Raw genomic sequence first — 20023 nt, forward strand, 5'->3', positions numbered from 1 at the left:
TTATAAGAGGAGGAAATTTGGACTGAGAAGGGAGAAAATGGCCCAGGGAGAAAATGACCATGTACAAACCAAGGAGAGTGGTCTCTGAAGAAATTAACTCTAATGATACCTTGATCTCCAACTTCTAGAGTCCAGAATTGTGAGAAAATAAATCCCTATTGTTTCAGCTACCTGGTTTGTGGTACTTGGTTATGCAGCTCTAGCAAATGAATACAATATGCCTTCCATCCCACTATTTCCATATCTGACAATGTGTGCCACAGAACTACTCATATTTATGCAGAATGGTAAGTCCGCCAGGATTCTCACTGGAATGTTATTTTTGAGTCCCTCTAAAACCCTAAATGTTAATCAATAAAGGAATCAATAGATGAATTATAGTGCTTTCCATTTTATGAAATGCTGTGGAGATTTCTTTTTCAAGCAAGTATTGACGTGTGTACTGATATGGAAAAATAGCCAAGGTTTCTTTTTGTTTTTTTAACTTAACAATCAAATTAGGTTAAATAACACAAAACTCAGGTCCTATAAGAATGTACGTAGTGAGGTTATGTTTTTGAATGAAAATTCTTTTATTCTGTATTCTTCTTTGCTTGCACTGTTCATAACCAGCTTGTGTTCATGCATTACTTCTATAATTTAGAATAATCTTTTTGTATGTGGCCTAACAGTTATATAAGTTACCATAGAGATCATGAGAAGGATTCTGGGGTTCAAAAGTGACCTCCTGAAGAAGTGGCATGTGATCTAAGATGAGAAGGGAGCCTTAAGGTGAGGTTTGAGATGAGAGAGGGAGATGGAAGTTGGAAGGAGCAGAGGTTTTGAAGGCAATTAAGATTTTGAATATTTCTTTTGGTGATTAAGATTGATAAGATTTAATGAAGGGGAGAGGAAGTTATTTGGTTAGATTGGTATGGAAGGGTGGATGCAGGGAGCCTTGTATGCTGAGAGATGAAGTTTAATTTTGTTTTTAAGGTTGAGATGTCATAGAAAAGGAGAAAAAGAGACAGAATAAGAGTGGGAGGGGAGGGGGAGGGAGAGAGGAAGTGTGCACACAGCATGCACAAAGCAAAGAGATTTACCTGCCTGCAGGGTGGTGGACGACTTGGAAGAGAACAAGTTTAGTAACAGGGGCATTTAACTAAAAGACATTTTAGTAGCCTAGGAGAGATGGTGGCATGAACTGTCATCACAGAGGGCAGCAGACAGAAATTTGCCTCCCCGCCAGATGTCCACATCCTAATTGCTAAAACCCATGACTATGTTAGGTTATACTGCAAAGGGGAACTAAGGCTTCAGGTAGAATTACAGGTGCTAATTAGTTCATCTTAAAATAGGGAGATTTTCTGGATGGGTCGGTGTAATCACAAGAGTCCTTAAAACTGTCTGAGCAAGGCATAAGAATTAGGTAGAGCTGTGGATGAGGAAAAGCCTCAGAAAGGGATGCAGTGTTGCTGCATTTGAGTGTGGAGAAAGAATGTGGGCACAAGAACCACAGGATAAAAGGGGGACTCTAGAGGTTGGCAAAGCAAAGGCATGGGTTGTCCTCTAGAACCTCCAGAAAAAGACATTACCCTACTGATGTCTGATTTTTAGGCACATTTTATATTATGAGCATTCAGAACTAAAATTATAGAGAATTTGTGCAGTCTAGTTGGCTAAGTTTTTGAAAATTTGTTATAGCAGCAATAGAAAACTAATACAGTAGAAATTCAAAGAGATGTATAGAAGTGATGGGCATTTGGGGAATGGACAGAAATTGGTGATGATTGGATGTGCAGGATGATACAGAAAGAGAAATCAAAATGAATTTCTAGAATTGACTTTAGCAATTTGATGCAATATGGTGCGATATCTAGAGAGGGACTGGGGTAGAGCAAGTAAGTAGAAAGATCATAATTTAGATTTTTGGAGATGCTGAATGTCAAGAGTGGGAAGAATCCAAGAGGATTTTTGGATGCATAAATCTGGAGTGTAAGATAGATCTTGGTTCTGTCTCTGTATTTGGAGTCATTGGCATAGGGAAGGAGTAAATTTATGGTAATAGATAAGAACTTGATGAAAGAGTAGCTTTTGATGTTAACACTTAACACAATTTTCTGTGGGTTTTCAGTAAGTGCCCACTCTGTTGATGCTATTCTAGAAGCTACAATTCTCTGTTATTACTATTTTAACATTGTTATCACCATGGACAGTGTGAAAATGATTTGAGTTTAAAGATGTTTCTCTTAAAGCCTGCCTTTTGCCAGTCCTGAGCTTTGAGTAGCAGAAAAATGAGATGGATGAGTTGAAGTCATATTGGATAGTTGACTTAGACCAGAGTGGCCTTGCAGTGTCAAATAGTGTGGAACTGAGTGAATGGACCTGATAAATCCAACTGTGCCATGGAATCAGAAAGCTTTCATGAGAATGAACCAGCATATGGTTGAGATCCAAATAACTCAGTCATAGAAAGTGCCTAAGAGATTCACACAATAGAGAAGGGCAAGTGATAAGCAGGGAGTCTGGTTTAAAGACTGAGTTCAAGTCCAAAGGGTAGACTTTGGAAACCAGGGTCAGATCCACCAATGATGAAAGGGGACTCAAGCTGCTGGGAAGGCAGCTATAGTTGGATTAGGGAAGGCACCGAGCATGAACAACAGGTTCAGAGTATCTAATACTCTGGAGAGCAGGTACAAGAATAATCTTTTTGCTGATCCCACTTGCCTTAGAGGCAGTGTTTCTGGAAGTGGAAGTGCCTGGTGACATCTCCTAGTTGGGCCTGGCTTACCGGAATAGATGCCTACTCACTCTAGATCTTATTATCCCATTGCCTAGAAACACCAATTCACCTGATACCAAGAGGTAGCAGGTATTAGTGTTGATGGAGCTGAGAGTTGGACAACAATGTGAATGGATATAACACTGCTGAATTGTATACTTAAAAATGGTTAAAATGGTGAATTTTATGTTATGTACATTTTACAAGAATAATAATGGTAATGATAATAATTAATAGTAATAATAGGGCCTTCCTAGTGGCCTAGGGATTAAGTCTCAGCACTATCACCCCTAACACTGAGTTCGATCCCTGGCCAGGGAGTTAACCCACATGGCGTATCAGACCTCTACTGTCTTGCCCACTGCTCCCCTGAGCAGTGTATTTCAGTGGATCCACCTGTTCTGCTCCCCACTCTGTCTCTGGTGAATCCTCTTACCCCTACCCCCGGCACCTCTGGCCTGTACCCCAGTTCTTCTACACACACACACACACAAATACAGGAGCTTTGATCTGTGTGGGTGGAAGAAGCAGAAAGGCGCCATATTAAGAAGAGATGGGGCAGCTCCTGGGTGAGGTCCAAAGAATCTGAGGAAGGGGAATTCTGTCATTTACATCTTTTTGACACCATAATGATAATTTACACAGAAAACAGCTTTGTTCTTAGATTGTAATTTGAACCCATCCTATTTTATATTTTCTGCTGAATCCCAAATGGATAAATTCATATTATATATCACCTAAAAGCAGCAGGACTAGAAGCCTGGTGAAACTTTATTTCTTAATGCTGAGGCCATGACAGATGTGTGTCTGAACCACGCCATATTGAAAGCGGATGGTGCGGTTGGTGGCATCCCCCTATGATGCGATTCCTCAGTTCCCCTTCTCCTATCAGTGACAGGCTGGTGATTAAGCCTCAATTATCAGAACACAGGTAGGTATCTCTGAAGTACTTAAACATCCATTGTGACATCAACCAAGTTCTTCAAACTAGATCTGAGGCTAAGAAAAGAAAAATCTCTTCATGAGGGAGTCCCTGAGTAAAGAATCACTCTTAAGATGTACATTAAGGTGCCATTTTTAATTCTGTGGTCTTACTCTAAGTATCCACCTCTCTATCTGGTTGAAAACCTTAACAGTCCAGTCATTACACTGACTACTCGTTTCAGCTGTAGGCCTTGCCAAGCATACCCCTCTAACACCCCAAAGTAATTGTCAGTGCCAAAGTCTAAAGGTCAGATCTGTTAGACCAACACACTTTGAGATGGTGAAAGCGAAGATGAACAAAAAGATCATCAGATAGATTGACACCCCCTTTTCTCCTTTTGCCCGTGTCACATCCCTTCTTATATGGCCCCTCTCTGCTACTTCCTCCCATGCAAATCACCTATTCTCATCCCACAGAAACTACAGAAGTAAAATGCTTTAGTAACATTAAAACCCATGGGATTTCCGCATGTAATCAGGAACGCAGTCTGACTCTCATCTTCTAGTCACCATGTCCTCATCACCATTGGAGATCCTGGCTTTGCACGCCGTGTGCCTGGGGAGTACAAATATATTTTAATATTAGCCCAACCCATCTGCTGTGGGAAGGCCTGTCTGCTGCAGAGATAACAACTTTCTGGACATAAATTGTGTCAAGGGAAAAGACACCAAATGAAAGCAGCCACAGAGCCCAGTTTCTGCATTTTAAGGGCTCTATCCCTCCTGGCTTACCATAGGTAAGTCACCTCCCCTTTTGGAGTCGTCAGCTTCTCAAATGTAAGATGGGGCTCATAACATCTGTCCTACAGCATAGTTTGTTTTAACCATTTTTTAAAAAGATTTTAAATTAAATTTATTTTAATATATTTAATATAAATTAAATTTATTCATTTTTGCATAGAAGAACTGGGCTGTAGGTCAGAAGTGTAGGGGGTGAGAGTATTCACCAGTTACATAGTAAGGAGCAGAGCAGGCAGACTTACTGAAATACTCTGCTAAGGAGAGCAGCTGTGGAGACAGGAGAGGCCTGTTGTCTAGGTAAACAGGTCTGCTGTCTAGGTAGGTTGGCTCCCTGGCCAGGGATCAAACTCAGGCCATAGGGGATGATAGTGCTTATACTTAACAGGAGGCCCCCCATTTTAACCACTTTTAAGCATACATTTCAGTGGCATTCAGTACATTCTTAGTGTTGTACAACTGTCACCACCATCTAGCACCAGAAACTTTTCATCTTCCCAAACTGAAGCTTTGTGTCTCCTTAACACTAACTTCCCATTTTCCCTTTCACCAGGCCTTGGCAACACCTGTCTACTTAACTATATCAGTTTGACTGCCATAGGTCACTCCTAGGAGTGGAATCACTCAATATTTATTCTCATGTGTCTGGTTCATTTCACCTAGCATAATAGCCTCAAGGTTCCTCCATTTGTATCATGTGTCTCCGATCTCTCTTTAATAATTTTAAATCTGCTAGAAAATGTCTACCTTGTGAATTTATATTCTGTGGACCAAACTTCATTCCAAAGCTCTCATAAGCATGTCAACATTTTGAAAGCTATGGATGCTTCCTGTCATGATGCCACTATTCTTATTGATTATTCCACGTCTACAACTAATAAAGAATGGCAGAAATTGTAAAAAAATAAAATCAGCAGGCATATATGTACAGAGCCAATCAAACTTTGGGCAAGAAAGTTGAAAATAAAATTCATTCTCCTGACACTGACTTTTGAACCAAAAGTATTCAGGAGAATAAAAAACTGTTAGTGGCAATTTTCTGGGCCAGTAAGCATGCCTGCAGTCAGACTTTTTAAATCTGCTTGCAAGGTCACTTCATTTTCTAGGTAAACAAGAATGTCCTTATAAATTCTCCCATATGTGCTTGTGATGGGTATTTTTTTTTTCTCCATTGAGGTAAAATTGGTTCACAGCCCTGTATATGACTTAAGGAAGGCTCTCACCTCCACAGATGTAAGTTACCACAGCACCCACCACCAAAGCACCCATGTCCTTCAACCTAGGTCTATGGGTTCCATCCCCACTTTTTTCCCCATTCCAGCCTCCTTCCGCCTATAGTAGCCTCAATTTTGCACTCAATTCAAAAGTTTGGGTTTAATTTGGTCACTTCCTTTTTCCCCACTCTTTGTTCCACATGTGAGTGAAAGCTGGTGTTTGCCTTTCTGCTTCTGACTTATTTCATTTTCCATAATCCTCCTGCCCTGTTCCATCCATGTTGTAGCAGATGGCAAGAGCTGAATTTTTTATGGCTAAATAGTATTCCATTGTGTATATATGCCACATCCTCTTAATTCACTATTTTCTCAATAGGCATTGAGGTTGTTTCCATGACTTAGCTATTGTAAATAGTGCTGTAATGAACAGAGGAGTGCATCTATCCCTTTGAATCAGTGAACTTGTATTTTCCAGGTAGACACCTAGGAGTGGAATTGCTGGATCAGATGGTATATCTAATTAAAAAATTTTTAAGAACCCCCACACTGTTTTCCATTGGGACTGGACCAGTCTACATTCCTACCAAGAGTGTGTGAGGGTTCCTTTTTCTCCACACCCTCACCAACATTTGTTGTTTCTGCTTTTGTTTTTGTTTGTTTTTAGTTTTTATGATGTGATGTGAGCCATTCTCACAGGTGTGAAGAGGTATCTCACTGCAGGTTTTTGTTTTTTTTTTGTTTTTTTTTTAAATCAACTTGATTGGCCTGAAGGATGCTTAGGTAACTGATAAAACAGCTGTGTGTCTGTGTGTTTCCAGAAGAGATAGGCATTTGATTGGTGAACTGAATAAAGCAGATGGCCCTCCCCAGCAGTCAGTGACCATCCTCCAATCCCTTGAGGACTGGAATAGAAGGAAAAGACAAGAAGCTTGAATGTGTGCTCTTCCTTCTTTAGCTGAGACATCTGTCTTCCCTGGTCCTTGGTCCCTGACTCCCCTGGCTTTTTCAGGCTTCAGACTCAGACTGGAACTTACACATCAGCAGCCTGATTATCAGGACTCAGACTGAATTCCCTAGCATGGAGTTGGTGAATCATTGGGCTTGTCAGCCTCTATAACCACAAGCCAATTCCCATAAGTGTCCTCTTACAGGTGTGTATGGATAGATTGTTCTGTTTCTCTGAGAACCCTGACTAATACAATACTTGTACCATAAGTTGAAGTCCTGTGAGCTTAGACACATTCTAGAGAGGGTAGAAATATGAGACACAAGCTATGTCTTGTCTGTCAGATATAAGCAATTTCTCTACATGTTTTTGTCTGTTCATCCGGTTGTATATGTGCAATTCAACTCTCAGAGAAGAGACTTCTTCCCCAAGCCACTCATCACTTTAGAGGATAGCTCCAAAGCTCAAAGGCTTTAGCAAGTAACATAGATCAGTAGAAACAAGGATAAAAGGGCTCAAGATCAGAAATCTACTCATGATTCAAGCAACTTAATAAGCACTTTATGAACTGCCTCTTCTCAGATGAGCACCTAACTAGGCAGGTGCCATTGGATTTTTTAAATTATGTTCTATTTTATTGAGGTAACATTGGCTTACAACACTGCATATGTCTTAGGGGTGTAGTTCACACCTCTTCACAGCCACCACCAGAACACCCCTAGTTCTCCCCCAAAGCCATTTGGAAGCCCAGATTGTCACCTGCTGTCTTCCCCAAGGGACTGCAGTTTCTTCAGTCTTTCATGAATGGTTACTCTAGGTATAATTTCAAGATGACAGTTGGGTAGCCATCTTTTTATACAGCTATGCATATTAATCAATCTCTTTCTGAACACTAACCCAAATGATGAATTTTTGAAGTTTTATTTGAATATATTCTGGTGTTTGTTAATGTTCACAAGTATTTGTCTTTGGTTGGCATTAAAATATTTCAAGAGAGAAATATGTCACCATGACTTACAAAAAACTATAGGAAATCCAATGTTTCCTGATCTACCTCATGAAAACTCCAAGTTCTGCTTTCAAGAGGCTACTACAACATTTCTTCAGTTTTAGTCTTTTTTTTTTTTTCAATTTTTTATACACACCAAAACTGTATGCATGCAGCTCTATAAATTTTAGGTATCCCTGCTAAAGTAGCTAGAATTTAGCCTTATTATACCATCTACCCATCTCCCCTATTTTCCCAATCTAAATTTTTGCCCAGTTTTGGTTGTATTAATAAATTGTCCTTATGTTTTATGATTTTTGTCATTGCTTAGAGATGAGCGAAAACATTTTATGTTTTCTTTCTATTCCAGTATTTTGCTTTTCCCAGAGTTATTTTTCTCTCCTTTTTATAATGTCTGCTTTGTAGTAATCCTTTATTTTTAAAAGTGTTTACATCTTGCAAAGTGACATGAAATTTTTTTGTTGTTCATCCCAAATTACCTGTGCTGTGATGTCACACAGGGCCTGTGAACACCCCAGCCCTTTCTGCCAGCCTACCCTACCTGTGCCCCCAGGCGCAGGAAATAGTTCAAGGTACACAATTGTTGGGTTTGCCTAAAATTCACCTTAAGTGAAAAAAGCCGAATATTGATAATAAAGTAGGACTTTGCAATCCGAGAATCAGCACAGCCCTTAAGAGCCAGGCCTGGAGTTAGGGAGACTTGGATTTGAGTCCACTGCTACCACTTATTTACTATGCCTCCTTAAGAAATCAAGTATTTTAACCGTCTGCAGTTTCATCTACTTATAAAATAAGGTACTACTGCTTCACAGAGCTGTCAGAACACAAGAGAATGGCTATCAAACTTAGCCTGGACTATGTCTGATCCCAAGAACTATTCCTTTTAGCTAATGTTTTTACCGATGATGTTTTCAAAGAACTTCAAATAGCACCTTATTTAGTTATCCTTACTGTCCCAGAAGCTATATAGACATCTGGAGATATCTTCATTTAGAGAGGTGCACTCTAAATCTCAGAGAGGCTGCCAGGGACACAGGACCTGCCTTGTGGAGGCGGATGGCTCTCAAGGCAGCAAGCCAAGTGTGTAGAAGCCTATTGTCAGGATACAAACTGCTGGGGCTTGAATCTCATTCCAGCTTCTTCCTCTGTGGATGATCTTGGGCATATTCCTTTACCTCCCTGGGCCTCAGTTTCCTTGTCTGTGTAGTGGAAATAATGACAGTCATACAAAATAAAAATTGTGAAGACTATGTGAGAATTTGTATATACAGCACAGTGTCTGACACAGAATTTGTCCTGTGTAAGTACAGTTTAAGCAGCATTTTCTGGCCGCCAGTGAGGTGCTATGCCACAACCCCAAATGGCCTGATTCAGATGATTCAGGGGCTCTTCTTGTGCTTGCTGGTGCAACTGTCCCAGCCGCTAGGGGTCTGAATTGGAAGATGTCACATCTGGGAGCTTTGAGACTAGTCCTGAGACTAATCCTGTGCTTGCAGTGGGAAAACCGCCGAGCTAGGGCCAAGAGCTGGAGTGTCCCTGAAGGGTTGAAGGCTGAGAGCATAGCAGTGACGATACCAGACCACTTCAGTGGAGTCGGCACACTTGGGTTTCTTTCAGTCTCTTCCAAGACATACCTTTCAAACAATAATATCTGGTGACCAAAACCCTTCATCAAAGCATTCATCTCTCAAACTTTATTGTGAGTTTTGCAAGAAATTTTCATAAATGGGTTCAGTGAACTGCTTACTATCTGCCTTTTGAAATGTAACTGCACATTAGCTTATTCAAAACCTTGAGAAGTCCCATGACAGAAACTTACTGTAACCATCATTTCCCAAATTTTTCTAAGAAACGAGTCTCCCTTCTCACCTCCCCCCCCCAAAAAAAAATTTCCACCTTTCAAAGAGCTGGTGTTCCCAGGAACACACTTTGCCTAATGCTGTCAAACTGACAGGTGAATGCTCACACGTGTGTTTAATTATGCAACAAAAGGATTAGGAAATCATTGACATGTTTTGAAATACCTAATTTAATAAGATGCAGCTGATTTTCTATGCAGAAAGATGGCTGCCAAATTGCTGGGAAGTAGGTCTGCTGGAACTCACGAGCAGGATGAGGTGTTCCATGTCCTGGGTTCACATGGATGCTGAGCAGTGGGGGTCTTGTCTTTTAAGTGGCGGGCAGGGGCTGTCCTGGCTCCAGCATTACTAGTTCTGAAGGGTCTTTGACTGGCTTTCCCCAATTAATCCCATAAGATTTCGAAAGAGCCAATAACTGGTTTCAATCAAGGAACATTTACTAAAAAAAAAAAAAAAAAAAAGGAACATTTACTGTGGATAACACAATAGGTAGGCGAGGCAATTAACCTGAATTGAGAAAATGGGGGTGGTGGTTTTATGGGATGGGTCACCATGGCAGGTATAGGGTAAGGTAAAAGGTACCAGGCTTTTCTGCCCTCCTGCTGTTAAGAGAGATAACGGAACCCTGTAGTCCTGAATGCATGCCTGATGGCGGGCACCTGGAGTAGGGTGTGGGCATAGGTAAATGGGATTCACCTGGGCTAAGACTGAGCTTTTAAGGGCGGCATCAGGGGGACGCCAGCTGAAGCCGAGGAAGAAGCCAAGAACGAATGGAAGCCGAGAGAGCAGAGAAGCCAGAGAGCCCAGATAGAGTGAAGATTTGCTGGGGACTGAGGGAACTGCCAGCCTCCCGGCCTCCCAGCACCTCTGCCTGCGATATGCCTGGTAAATCTAAATAAAAGACCTGCAAAAGCCACTGAGGACTCTGACTCCTCCTTTACCCGGTCTGCTGGATCAGAAAACCTGCACTGCGATCCATTCCTGAGCCTACAGCAGGATATCAGGGAAGCAGGGTATTGGCTGGCTGGGGTTTCATAAGTTGGACTGAGGACCTTTAAGCAGCCACAGGTGCTTTACCTGGTCTCAAGTGTATCCCTCCCAGCCCCGCCCACCTAACTATAAGGGAAAGCACAGCCCATTTGATTAGGTTTTCAACAACAGGAATGTAACAAACAAGGACCAGATTCCAGGGGCCCTTGTAACACAAGCAGGTCAGCAGCTCCCAGCTTTATCTGTTCAGTGACAGAGCTATGCTCATTCTCAAAATGGCTTTTTCTGGAGACGCAAGAGAGGACCCTAGAAATGTCCCAAATCTGATACTTTATCAGAGCTCACCATCCCAGCAGAACTCTATCTCCAGGGGAACAGAGTTCTCCAAGAAAGGCAGAGGTTGTCTGCCAGAGCTGTACGTGCAGGGCAGCATGCATTGCCCAGGCATTAAAATCATGTGCTTTGAGTTTCTAAGTCTCCATCTTTGCCAGTGTCTAATCTGGACTCTGGGCTTCTGTTTCCTCTTCTGAAAAATGGAGACAGGATATTAACACCACTTGTGAAGAAAAGGACTAACGTAGCAACATGAGACTGCATAGCTTAGACTTTGCAGGGTTGAACCTTGGCTGGCATCTGGGAACTTGGGTTTTAGAAGGGTTCCCACCATTCTCTGATCAGAAAGGCTCACTGTGCCTGAACTATTTATGCAAACAATGTGGTTTATGCTGAACACTGCTTTCCCCCTGAAGTCTGAAATTTTGGCATAAACTAGGCAGAAGGTTCTTATGTGACCATTTCCTGGGCACTGCGTCTCTGAAGAGTTTCCCTGATAGTGTTTCACAAGTGATGTCACAGGTCGATGCTGGGAGAATTAATCATGTCCTGTGGGCCTCCCAGGGGAGGGGACCCTGAAAGCTTACGCCCGGCTCCCTCCAGCCTTTCCTGTGTGCCTTTTCCCTTTGCTGATTTTGCTTTGTATCCTTTCAGCTGTAATAAGCCACAGCTGTGGGTATGTCTGTACACTGAGTCCTATGAGTTCCTTTAGTGAATTACCAAACCAGGATTGGTGATCAGGGGAGGTTGTGAGTCTTATGTGAGCTCAGACACTGAACATTTAGCACTGTGCCAGGCACAGACTAGGCAGAGAGTCATCAGAGAGAAGAAATCATCTACAAAACAGACCTTCATTTCCCTACTGTGTCCTTTTGCTCTGCAGTGCCAAAAGGCCCCAGGATTCTGTCTCTGTCTTGTCCCCAAGAATGGGACTCCTTATTGCTCTCAAAGTGATGGCCATCCCTGGTAGATACCATCCTACATCATGGTGGTTCTCTGCATTTAGTCAAGAGTGAGCTTCAAAGAAGCATTGCTTTAGGATGAAAAAAAAAAAACTTTATTTTCTTTTAAGTTCCTTCCACTATAACTCTAACTCAAACTTACTAGACTTGTAGAAACATATTAATATTTATATTATAGTTGTGTAGTATCACAGAATGCAGTGTAGATAGATTAATTCAGCCGTGGGTCTCCTGTCCACCACTGTCTTATTAAAAACAAGAACACTTTTAGTTCATTGATATTTTCCTTTTTATAGTGTCACATGAATGGCATAGCAACCACTGGGAAATCCACTGTCAGTAAGGGAGGGGGAAGACATTTCTATTTGGGTTCTAAAAATAGTTGACGTCACATTTTCAGTGTTTTTCAGGTATGAATACATGTAAAAGAATTCTTTTCAAATGATTTTTCTAAAATAACTGCTAATTTATTTTTTAAATAAGATCATAAACTTTATTGACATGTCAAATGGACCCTGCCAACATATGACCAGATTATATTTTAAAATGTATTTTAATTTTCACTAAATAATAAAGAGAGCTGGTGTACAGAGCCACTTATTTTTTTTATATATATATCTTACCTCATTTTTCATTTTTGCACAATGTATGCATTTTCATCTTGATCATATTCCCCACACAATTGCATCCCCCTTATTTTGACCCCAATCCCTCCTCTCCCCATTCCCCCAACCCCGCCCCATAGTGTATCTCTGGTTTATACTTGCTTGTTGATTTTGATTTTTTTCTTTATTATTGTTATGCCACTTACTTATTTGGTGTCATTTCCTGGCAAGGGAAAACACTCCAGGCCCTTAACCAACAAACAGTAACATCATAATCAAAGCTCCTGTGAGTTAACACAGTTGTCTAACAGGTAATATAGTTACCTAAATTGGACATGGTTGCTTGAGACTTTGAAATAACAAGGGGGTAGAGGTGGGGGTGGGCAGGAATTATGGGCATCTGAAGACACAAGATATGGGATGATAATCAGGTCTTTGCTATGCATTAGCTTCAATCTGTACAACCATCTACCACAAAATAAATGGCTTAAAGCAACTGCCATTTTCTTGTATCTTGATACTAGATGTTGCCACTCTGGGTTCAGCTCAGCTGGGTAGTTCACCTGCTGGTTTGACTGGCCTCTCCTGGTGGACAGCTGCTGGTCAGCTCCGTGGCACTCGTCGGGTTTGCTTGTTGTTGGCTGGGCTGATGGGTGACTGGACTACATGGTTACTAATCCTCCAGCAGGATAGGCTGACCGTATTCTCACGCTCACTGCTCATTCCAAGAGCCAAAAGAGAGCAAGTCCCAATGTGCAAGCACATTTCATGCTTGTGTCATGTTTTCTATTGTCTGATTGGCCACAACAAATTACATAGGTAGGTCCAGAGTCAGCGTGGGAGGGCCATCTAGGACATGGGTGCTGGAGGCATGAGACATAAGGGCCTTCCCTGCAGTTGTCCACTGCTGAGTTCCTTTACTGCTTTACACTTCAGCTTAGGTGTTCTTATATGTGTAAAATCAATTGGCCTCTGTCTATTAATCTACTCGTAGTAATTTATATGTATTTATATATATGTATAAATACATACAATCATATTTGTATATATACATAATTATACACATATTGCCAAGGTTTTTTGAGCCCTTATCTTTTATTTCATGATTACCTTCTTTTAGTTTTGCACATTATTCTGAAGTAACTAGTAGGCTGGATGACGGAATGGATTTTGATAGAGTATGTGAGTAAAGGCTGTGGAGGATCTGGCCACTGCTGAGAGAATATATATCCATTTTGAACGTGGACCTCCAAAATTCACATGTTGGAAATCCAAGCCCCAACATGATGGTATTTGGAGAATGGTTCTATCTATTTGGAGGTGGGGACTTTGGGAGGTGATTAGCTATTAAAGGTGGAGCCCTCATAAATGTGATTAGTGCCCTTATTAAGGGGACCTGTGAGAGATCTTATTAGGGAGACCTGTCATCCCTTCCACCATGTGAGGTTACAGCAAAAAACAGCTGTCTAGGAAGCTGACACCAAAATTACTGTTGTCTTGATCTCTGACTTCCAGCCTCCAGAAGTGTGAGAAATAAATTTCTGTTGTTTATAAGCCACCTACTCTCTGATATTTTGTTATAGCAGCCCAAAAAAGCTAGACATCCACACAGAAGGCTGAACAAAACCTTGAGAAAATCAGAAGAAAGCAGGAAGACTGCTTGCCAAACAGTGATAAGGGGTTCAAAAGCACAAATTTTAATGCAGGATAAAGGAAAAGGAGAGCAGAAGAGAGGAGAGCAAGTGAAGTGTTAACATCTGACCCCAGGTGCTAGTCACTAAATAAATATACTGTTCTGGGTGATTTTAGTCCAACAGCAAATATTTCTTGAATACTAATTACTATATGGCGGCAGCTAGCAGTAATGAAAAAGCAGTTAGCTTCACTTCCATTGTGGATCTTACATCCTGCAGGAAAAACAGTTTCCAGGCCCATATTGTGCATAATTAGTTGGCTGCCAGAGGGTAAATGCTGCGAGGAATACGTACTGCAGAAGGGAATAACCCACCTATTCATGTCTGAAGGCATCTCCAACAAAGCAACCTTGAAGCCAAAATATCAGGCTTTTTGTTTGTTTGTTTTTTCTTCTTAAAATGCCCGCAACAGTTTTGTAAGGATTCCCCAAATGATAATTGTCTTGTTCACAATAAATTTGCAGGGAAAAAGCAGTTACCCAAATCGTAGGTAAAAGGCAACCTACTTGGAATTCTAATCTAGATATTTATTTGGAGGTCTCCCAGTCACAGGATATGTTGTTTTTTAAAATATTTTTTATTGAGTTAATATTGGTTTATGTATAAATACATTACATACCTATACTTACATAGAATTATAGGTTTATAGGTTTAATTAGGTAAACTGCATTTGGTCAAACAATTAAAATAAATTATACAAAATTCTAAATATAACACACAGGGAAAGTGGATCTTCCATTTTTCCTTGCCTCCCTCCCCACCACCAGCTCCCTATAATCAATGTCATTTAAGTTTCTTGTATATTTGCCCAGTGATATATTAAATACTTGTAGCACTTGTTTTGTACTAGATGCTTTTCAAATAAAAAATGTTTATTTGTTTAATCCTAATAGTAGTTTCATATAGTGAATATAATTATTAGCCCATTTTTCATAGATACCCAGATACACATTTTCCATGCAAATGTTTTAGATTTTACATGTACACTAAATATTAAGATACTTATCCCTGTTTGATAGTCAACTTTTGCTTTGATGAAATGACATAACAAACAAGTCCAAAGTCTTAGTGGCTTAATTACAAACATTTATTTTTACTCTCAGTTGGCAGGGCTTGGCTCCAGATTGTATGTCAGGCTTATGTCTGCCTCATGCATTCTTTTGAGACCGGGGCTGAGGGAGCATCATCAACCAGACAGGTCTTCATGCTGAGTGGCAGGAGCATTGGGGGGAAAGTAAACACACAGTTCCTGACCTGATGCCCTGCCCCTCCATCCTCAGCCCATTGGTCAGAGCAGGTCACATGGCCAAGTCCAAAGTCAATGGCGAGTGCAAGGAGAGAATGAAAATATTTGAATGAAATTAACTTCATAGCCTGAAATCTAACTTCCATCTTTTGCAACTGGTATATCGAAGAATAACTGAACGAATTCATAATTGTCCTATGGTCTTCCCTGGCCAGATGTGAACAGCTGCCTCTTTTCTGTTTGTTCCCAGGTTTTTGCATCATGTTTGGGAAGAAAAAGAAAAAGATTGAAATATCTGGGCCATCCAACTTTGAACACAGGGTTCATACTGGGTTTGATCCACAAGAGCAGAAGTTTACTGGGCTCCCGCAGCAGTGGCACAGCCTGCTAGCAGACACGGCCAACAGGCCGAAGCCCATGGTAGACCCCTCCTGTATTACGCCCATCCAGCTGGCTCCCATGAAGGTATGTTGAGGATTCTGTCTTTCACTGAGCTTAGAAGTGTGTTCTTCATTTGATGAAGTATCCCATCTTACTGGCAAGCTATAAAATGCCTATAGAATGTATTTATTTTTAAATATCCACAGATTGGCCACAACTGTTCTTTGGTGACTATAATGGTCACCACTTACTATAAATTACAGAACATGGGAAGGAATCTGAGCTTTCAGATATAGTTCTTTTTAAAATCAGACACATAAAATGCAATGTCAAAATGGGGAAATTTTTACTTTTATTTCAAATGGTGCTTGCTAGTTTTTACAATCAATGTTAGCTACTCACCCTGTTTAATATTGGCAATGACTTCTGATTAAATATTATCTTAGGCAACCTTTTGTTGTTTTGTACTTGACCCCAGAATACTTAAGCTTTTACGTAAAATTTAATACTAACAGACTTATATGTTGTAATATAGCATATGTGCATATATGAATTATGCATGTATATACAAATATTTGCCAACTTTATTTTTATTTGTGTCTATATTCTAATATTACTTCATAGTCTAAGACAGAGCTATTTCAAATAAAAATGGATCATTTGAGTCTTAGAATAGGATTTAATTTACTTAAATAAATGACTGGTAGATTTTTACCAAGGAATATATATAAAAATAATTGTATTGAAGCAGAAATGAAACCTAGTAAATTTCAGATATGTCAAGTTACTACAAAAAAAAAAATACAGCCATTGCTTTCTTTCAGTAACTCAGAATAAGAGTTCCATAGACAATAGGAAATTGCCCAAAAACTCTCCACAGGAATTGAGCATCATTGAAGTTTATCATCATGTTATCCAACAGATCAAATTGTTGTCTTACTCATTATATATTAGTAGACTTCTGAGCTACATGAATTCCTTATTCCATATCAACATGAATATTAAATTCACTGTGTTTAAGTGATAGACAAAAGTAGATACATTGTTAAAATGCAAAGAAGGAGCAAAGCTGATAAATCAGATATCATCTGAGCTGACTAAATGAGAATGGTTCTATCACTCCTGCATATTCTTGGTCCTGTTATTAAATATGTGGATTTGTTCTGCCCATAGGGTCTACTCATCCTCCATCATGAGGATTTGATCTTCAGATGGGACTTTAAAACTTTCCAGTCCAGCCAAAATGTATAATGCTCAATAATATATATTTAAGAACATAAATCTTTAGGCACAAAAAGAATATTCCATTTTAAGCAGATATTGATATTGAATAGAAACTGACCAATTAAATATGGTTAATATTAGATGATAACCCTACTATTGAGCATAATTTTCTCCCTAAGAGAAGATTAATCTTTACTAATGACCAAATAATAGCATGGGCCATATCTAAAAAGAAATTGAGATTGGAAAGAATTTGCTTTTTGGTCTCATTATTTTTCTCATATCTCAGGTGTTTATAAAACCCAGAAAATGGAATGTGCAGTTTGCCCAGAAAAGCACTCCCTGCTGTTGATCATCATGGTGAAGGAAATATGTCCAAGTGAAACTAGGTTTTATTTTCTTACCCTTGAGTACAGTTATTATTTGATGAGGAACCTTCTAGAAAGAGGCAGAGTATTAGTGTAACATTCTAGCTAAAGGCCCAGGCCACGTGTGCTCTTATTAGACAGTGTGTCTATTGCTGGGTAAGGCCAGAGTGTCATTTAGTTCCCCATAGTTTTTCAGCTGCCCAGGTGCTAGCCAGCAGAGAAGGAAGAAGCAGCCTTTTCAGTGATAACCCATCATGCTCAGTGAATATAGCACTTAAATGGACCTTCTAGTCCACCTCCTGCATGGCTGCCTCATTACCCTCTCTGACAGAATTTGTCAGCCCCTCTGAGAGATGGAACCAGGTTTCTCTTGCTGAGCTATCTGGCCCTGTGGTAATACCCTGACTTTTTAGCCCTGATGCCAAATGTGTAAGCATCCAGTTTGTATGAAATTAAAACATTTGGGAGACGACTGGAAAAGGCATCTCACCCTGAATTTCTGCAAATGTGATCTCAGGCACAGTTTTGCCTGTGAGAAAAACAAAATAAAAGCAGAGAAGGATAGACAAAACAATAGTCAGCTAGGTTGAATCTCCTTCAGAGAGAGTGGAGTTAATAAGACGCTTTTTGTCGAAGAACACCCAAGAAATTCATACCTCACTATCCCCAAACTCCTTCAGGTTGATCCCCTCTCTTTCCTCATCATATGGGTGCAGTTATCACTGTTGACAGATCACTATGGACTCTCTGGATGGTGGGAGAGAATCCTACTGACTCCTCCAGCCTCTTAGAATAGGAATAAGAAAAGTAAAAAGGTCAAGGATACAAAGTCTGCTGTGCAGATTGGAAGATGCCACTTTTTGGAAATGCTTTCTCTAGAGAAATCTAAGTGAGATAATACAAACCATGCAGAATATATCAGAAGTCAGAAAAATCCTTGAAATAAGCTGGAATGAATTGACTGAAAGAATGAATAGAGTTAAGAATCACCTGGAGGGCTTGATAAAAATCAGATTGCTGGACCTCATCCCAAGAGTTTCTGATTCAGTAGGACTGGAGTGGGGCCCCAGAAATCATAGGCTAGCATGGACTTATGTCAAAAGCTGGTTTACATACCCCTCCACAAATGCATGAAGGGAAACCGATATAATCTGAATACCCAAAAAGTGGTGAGAGGGGCCCTTAAAAACATTTGGCAAATATCTTTGAGAAATTCCCTTTTACAGCTAACATCATTTTATCCACAAGAACATCATAAGAAATACTACAAAAATTCTTGATGAATTAGATGCATGGATGTAAAGGGCATATTGAATGGTTACATTTGTTCTTACCAGGTGTCTTTCAAATTTGTCTTTTCATCAGAATCTCCTGAGGGTATTTTAATAACCCAGATTCCCAGGCCTCACCATTGAGATTCTGATTCAGTATTTCTGGGTGGGACCAATGATTTGCATGTCTAGCAAATTCTCTGATACTGCTGATGCTGCTCATGGGTAAGGAACATACTTTCAAAACCACTGTTTTAGGTGGACTGAAGCTAAATAATGATCATCTTTTGTAACACCCTAAAAATCATTTGGTAAATGGTTAAAATTAAAACATACAGGATAATTTTAATAGTTAAAATATCATTTGTAATTTCTATGTAATGTGAACAAAAAGTGTATCTTAATATTTTTTTTTTTGTATATTTACTTTTTATTTTTTTCTGGGATTCACCACCTGCTTTAATATAGTGAAACATTAGGTCAAATGAGTTCACTGCCTACAGCACCAAAAGCTCCCTGACATTAGCCAGAGAACAAATCTCAATCATGTTGGCATATAGGGAGAGAAACTCTCACACTGTACACATTTGGAGAAAGACTGCTCTGTATCTTAATATTTGCTTCAGATTTGTTTTTCATTTTCAACTAGGGCTCTAAATATAACATTGACAGTATTATTTGGCATATGCAAATTTCATTAAATGATGTCATAGTATATATAATATTCTCTGACTTGCTTTTTAACTTAATATTGTTTTGAGATAAATACATATTGATATGTAGACAGTGAGTTTATATGAAAATTATAGTTTTTTAGAGTTGACCCATTTCTTGACTAAAGGATACAGCCACTCCTCTTGGTATTACAAATATTATTGCTATGAACATCTATGTTCATGTCTCCTTGGATACATGGTGAGAAGTTTTCTTGAGCAGTTCTCAAATTGTGGTCCGGAACCCTGGGAGTTCCTGAGACTCTTTCATGGAATCAGTAAGATCAAAACAATTTTCATTATAATACCAGGGTGTCACTTGCTTTCTACACTCTCATCCTCTTGCAAGCATACAGTAGAGTTTCCCAGAAGCTACATAAAATGTGTTGACATCCTTAATCTGATGCCTAATGGGTCATAGCCTTATGTTTTAACATATCTCAGTTTTAATTTCAACTGCAGTCAGTAGTGATAGATATAACATAGGCCAATGTCTTTTGTGGTCCTTAATACTTATAAGCAGTTCTTGAGACCAAAAAAAATGGACGACCAAAGTCTTAGGGCTTTTATAACTTGTTCCCTATGTACTACCCACATTTATTGTGTGTTTGGGTTTTTCTCCTGAAAATAGAGAGTTTTGTTATCTCCCATAAGCAGTAGCCTGGACTCCATATGTCTCTTAAAGATTATCCAATGTTATTTTCCATCCCTTTTAATGTCATTTC

The 20023-nt window shown here is 39.8% G+C and overlaps 1 protein-coding gene across 2 annotated transcripts in view; it reads left to right on the forward strand.

The window, feature by feature from the left end:
• Positions 1-20023, forward strand: part of PAK5 (p21 (RAC1) activated kinase 5) — a 375558-nt gene that overhangs the window by 273047 nt on the left and 82488 nt on the right. For both annotated transcript variants that reach the window (XM_054696397.1, XM_037494775.2), the window contains one exon: positions 15592-15806. In XM_054696397.1, coding sequence (XP_054552372.1) covers positions 15603-15806 — 204 coding nt within the window. In that variant the 5' untranslated portion in view covers positions 15592-15602. The remainder of the gene's footprint in view (positions 1-15591; positions 15807-20023) is intronic.

The sequence above is a fragment of the Talpa occidentalis genome, unplaced genomic scaffold, assembly GCF_014898055.3.
Source record: "Talpa occidentalis isolate TD23 unplaced genomic scaffold, MPIMG_talOcc4v2.1 talOcc4.10, whole genome shotgun sequence".
NCBI classification, from domain to species: Eukaryota; Metazoa; Chordata; class Mammalia; order Eulipotyphla; family Talpidae; genus Talpa; species Talpa occidentalis.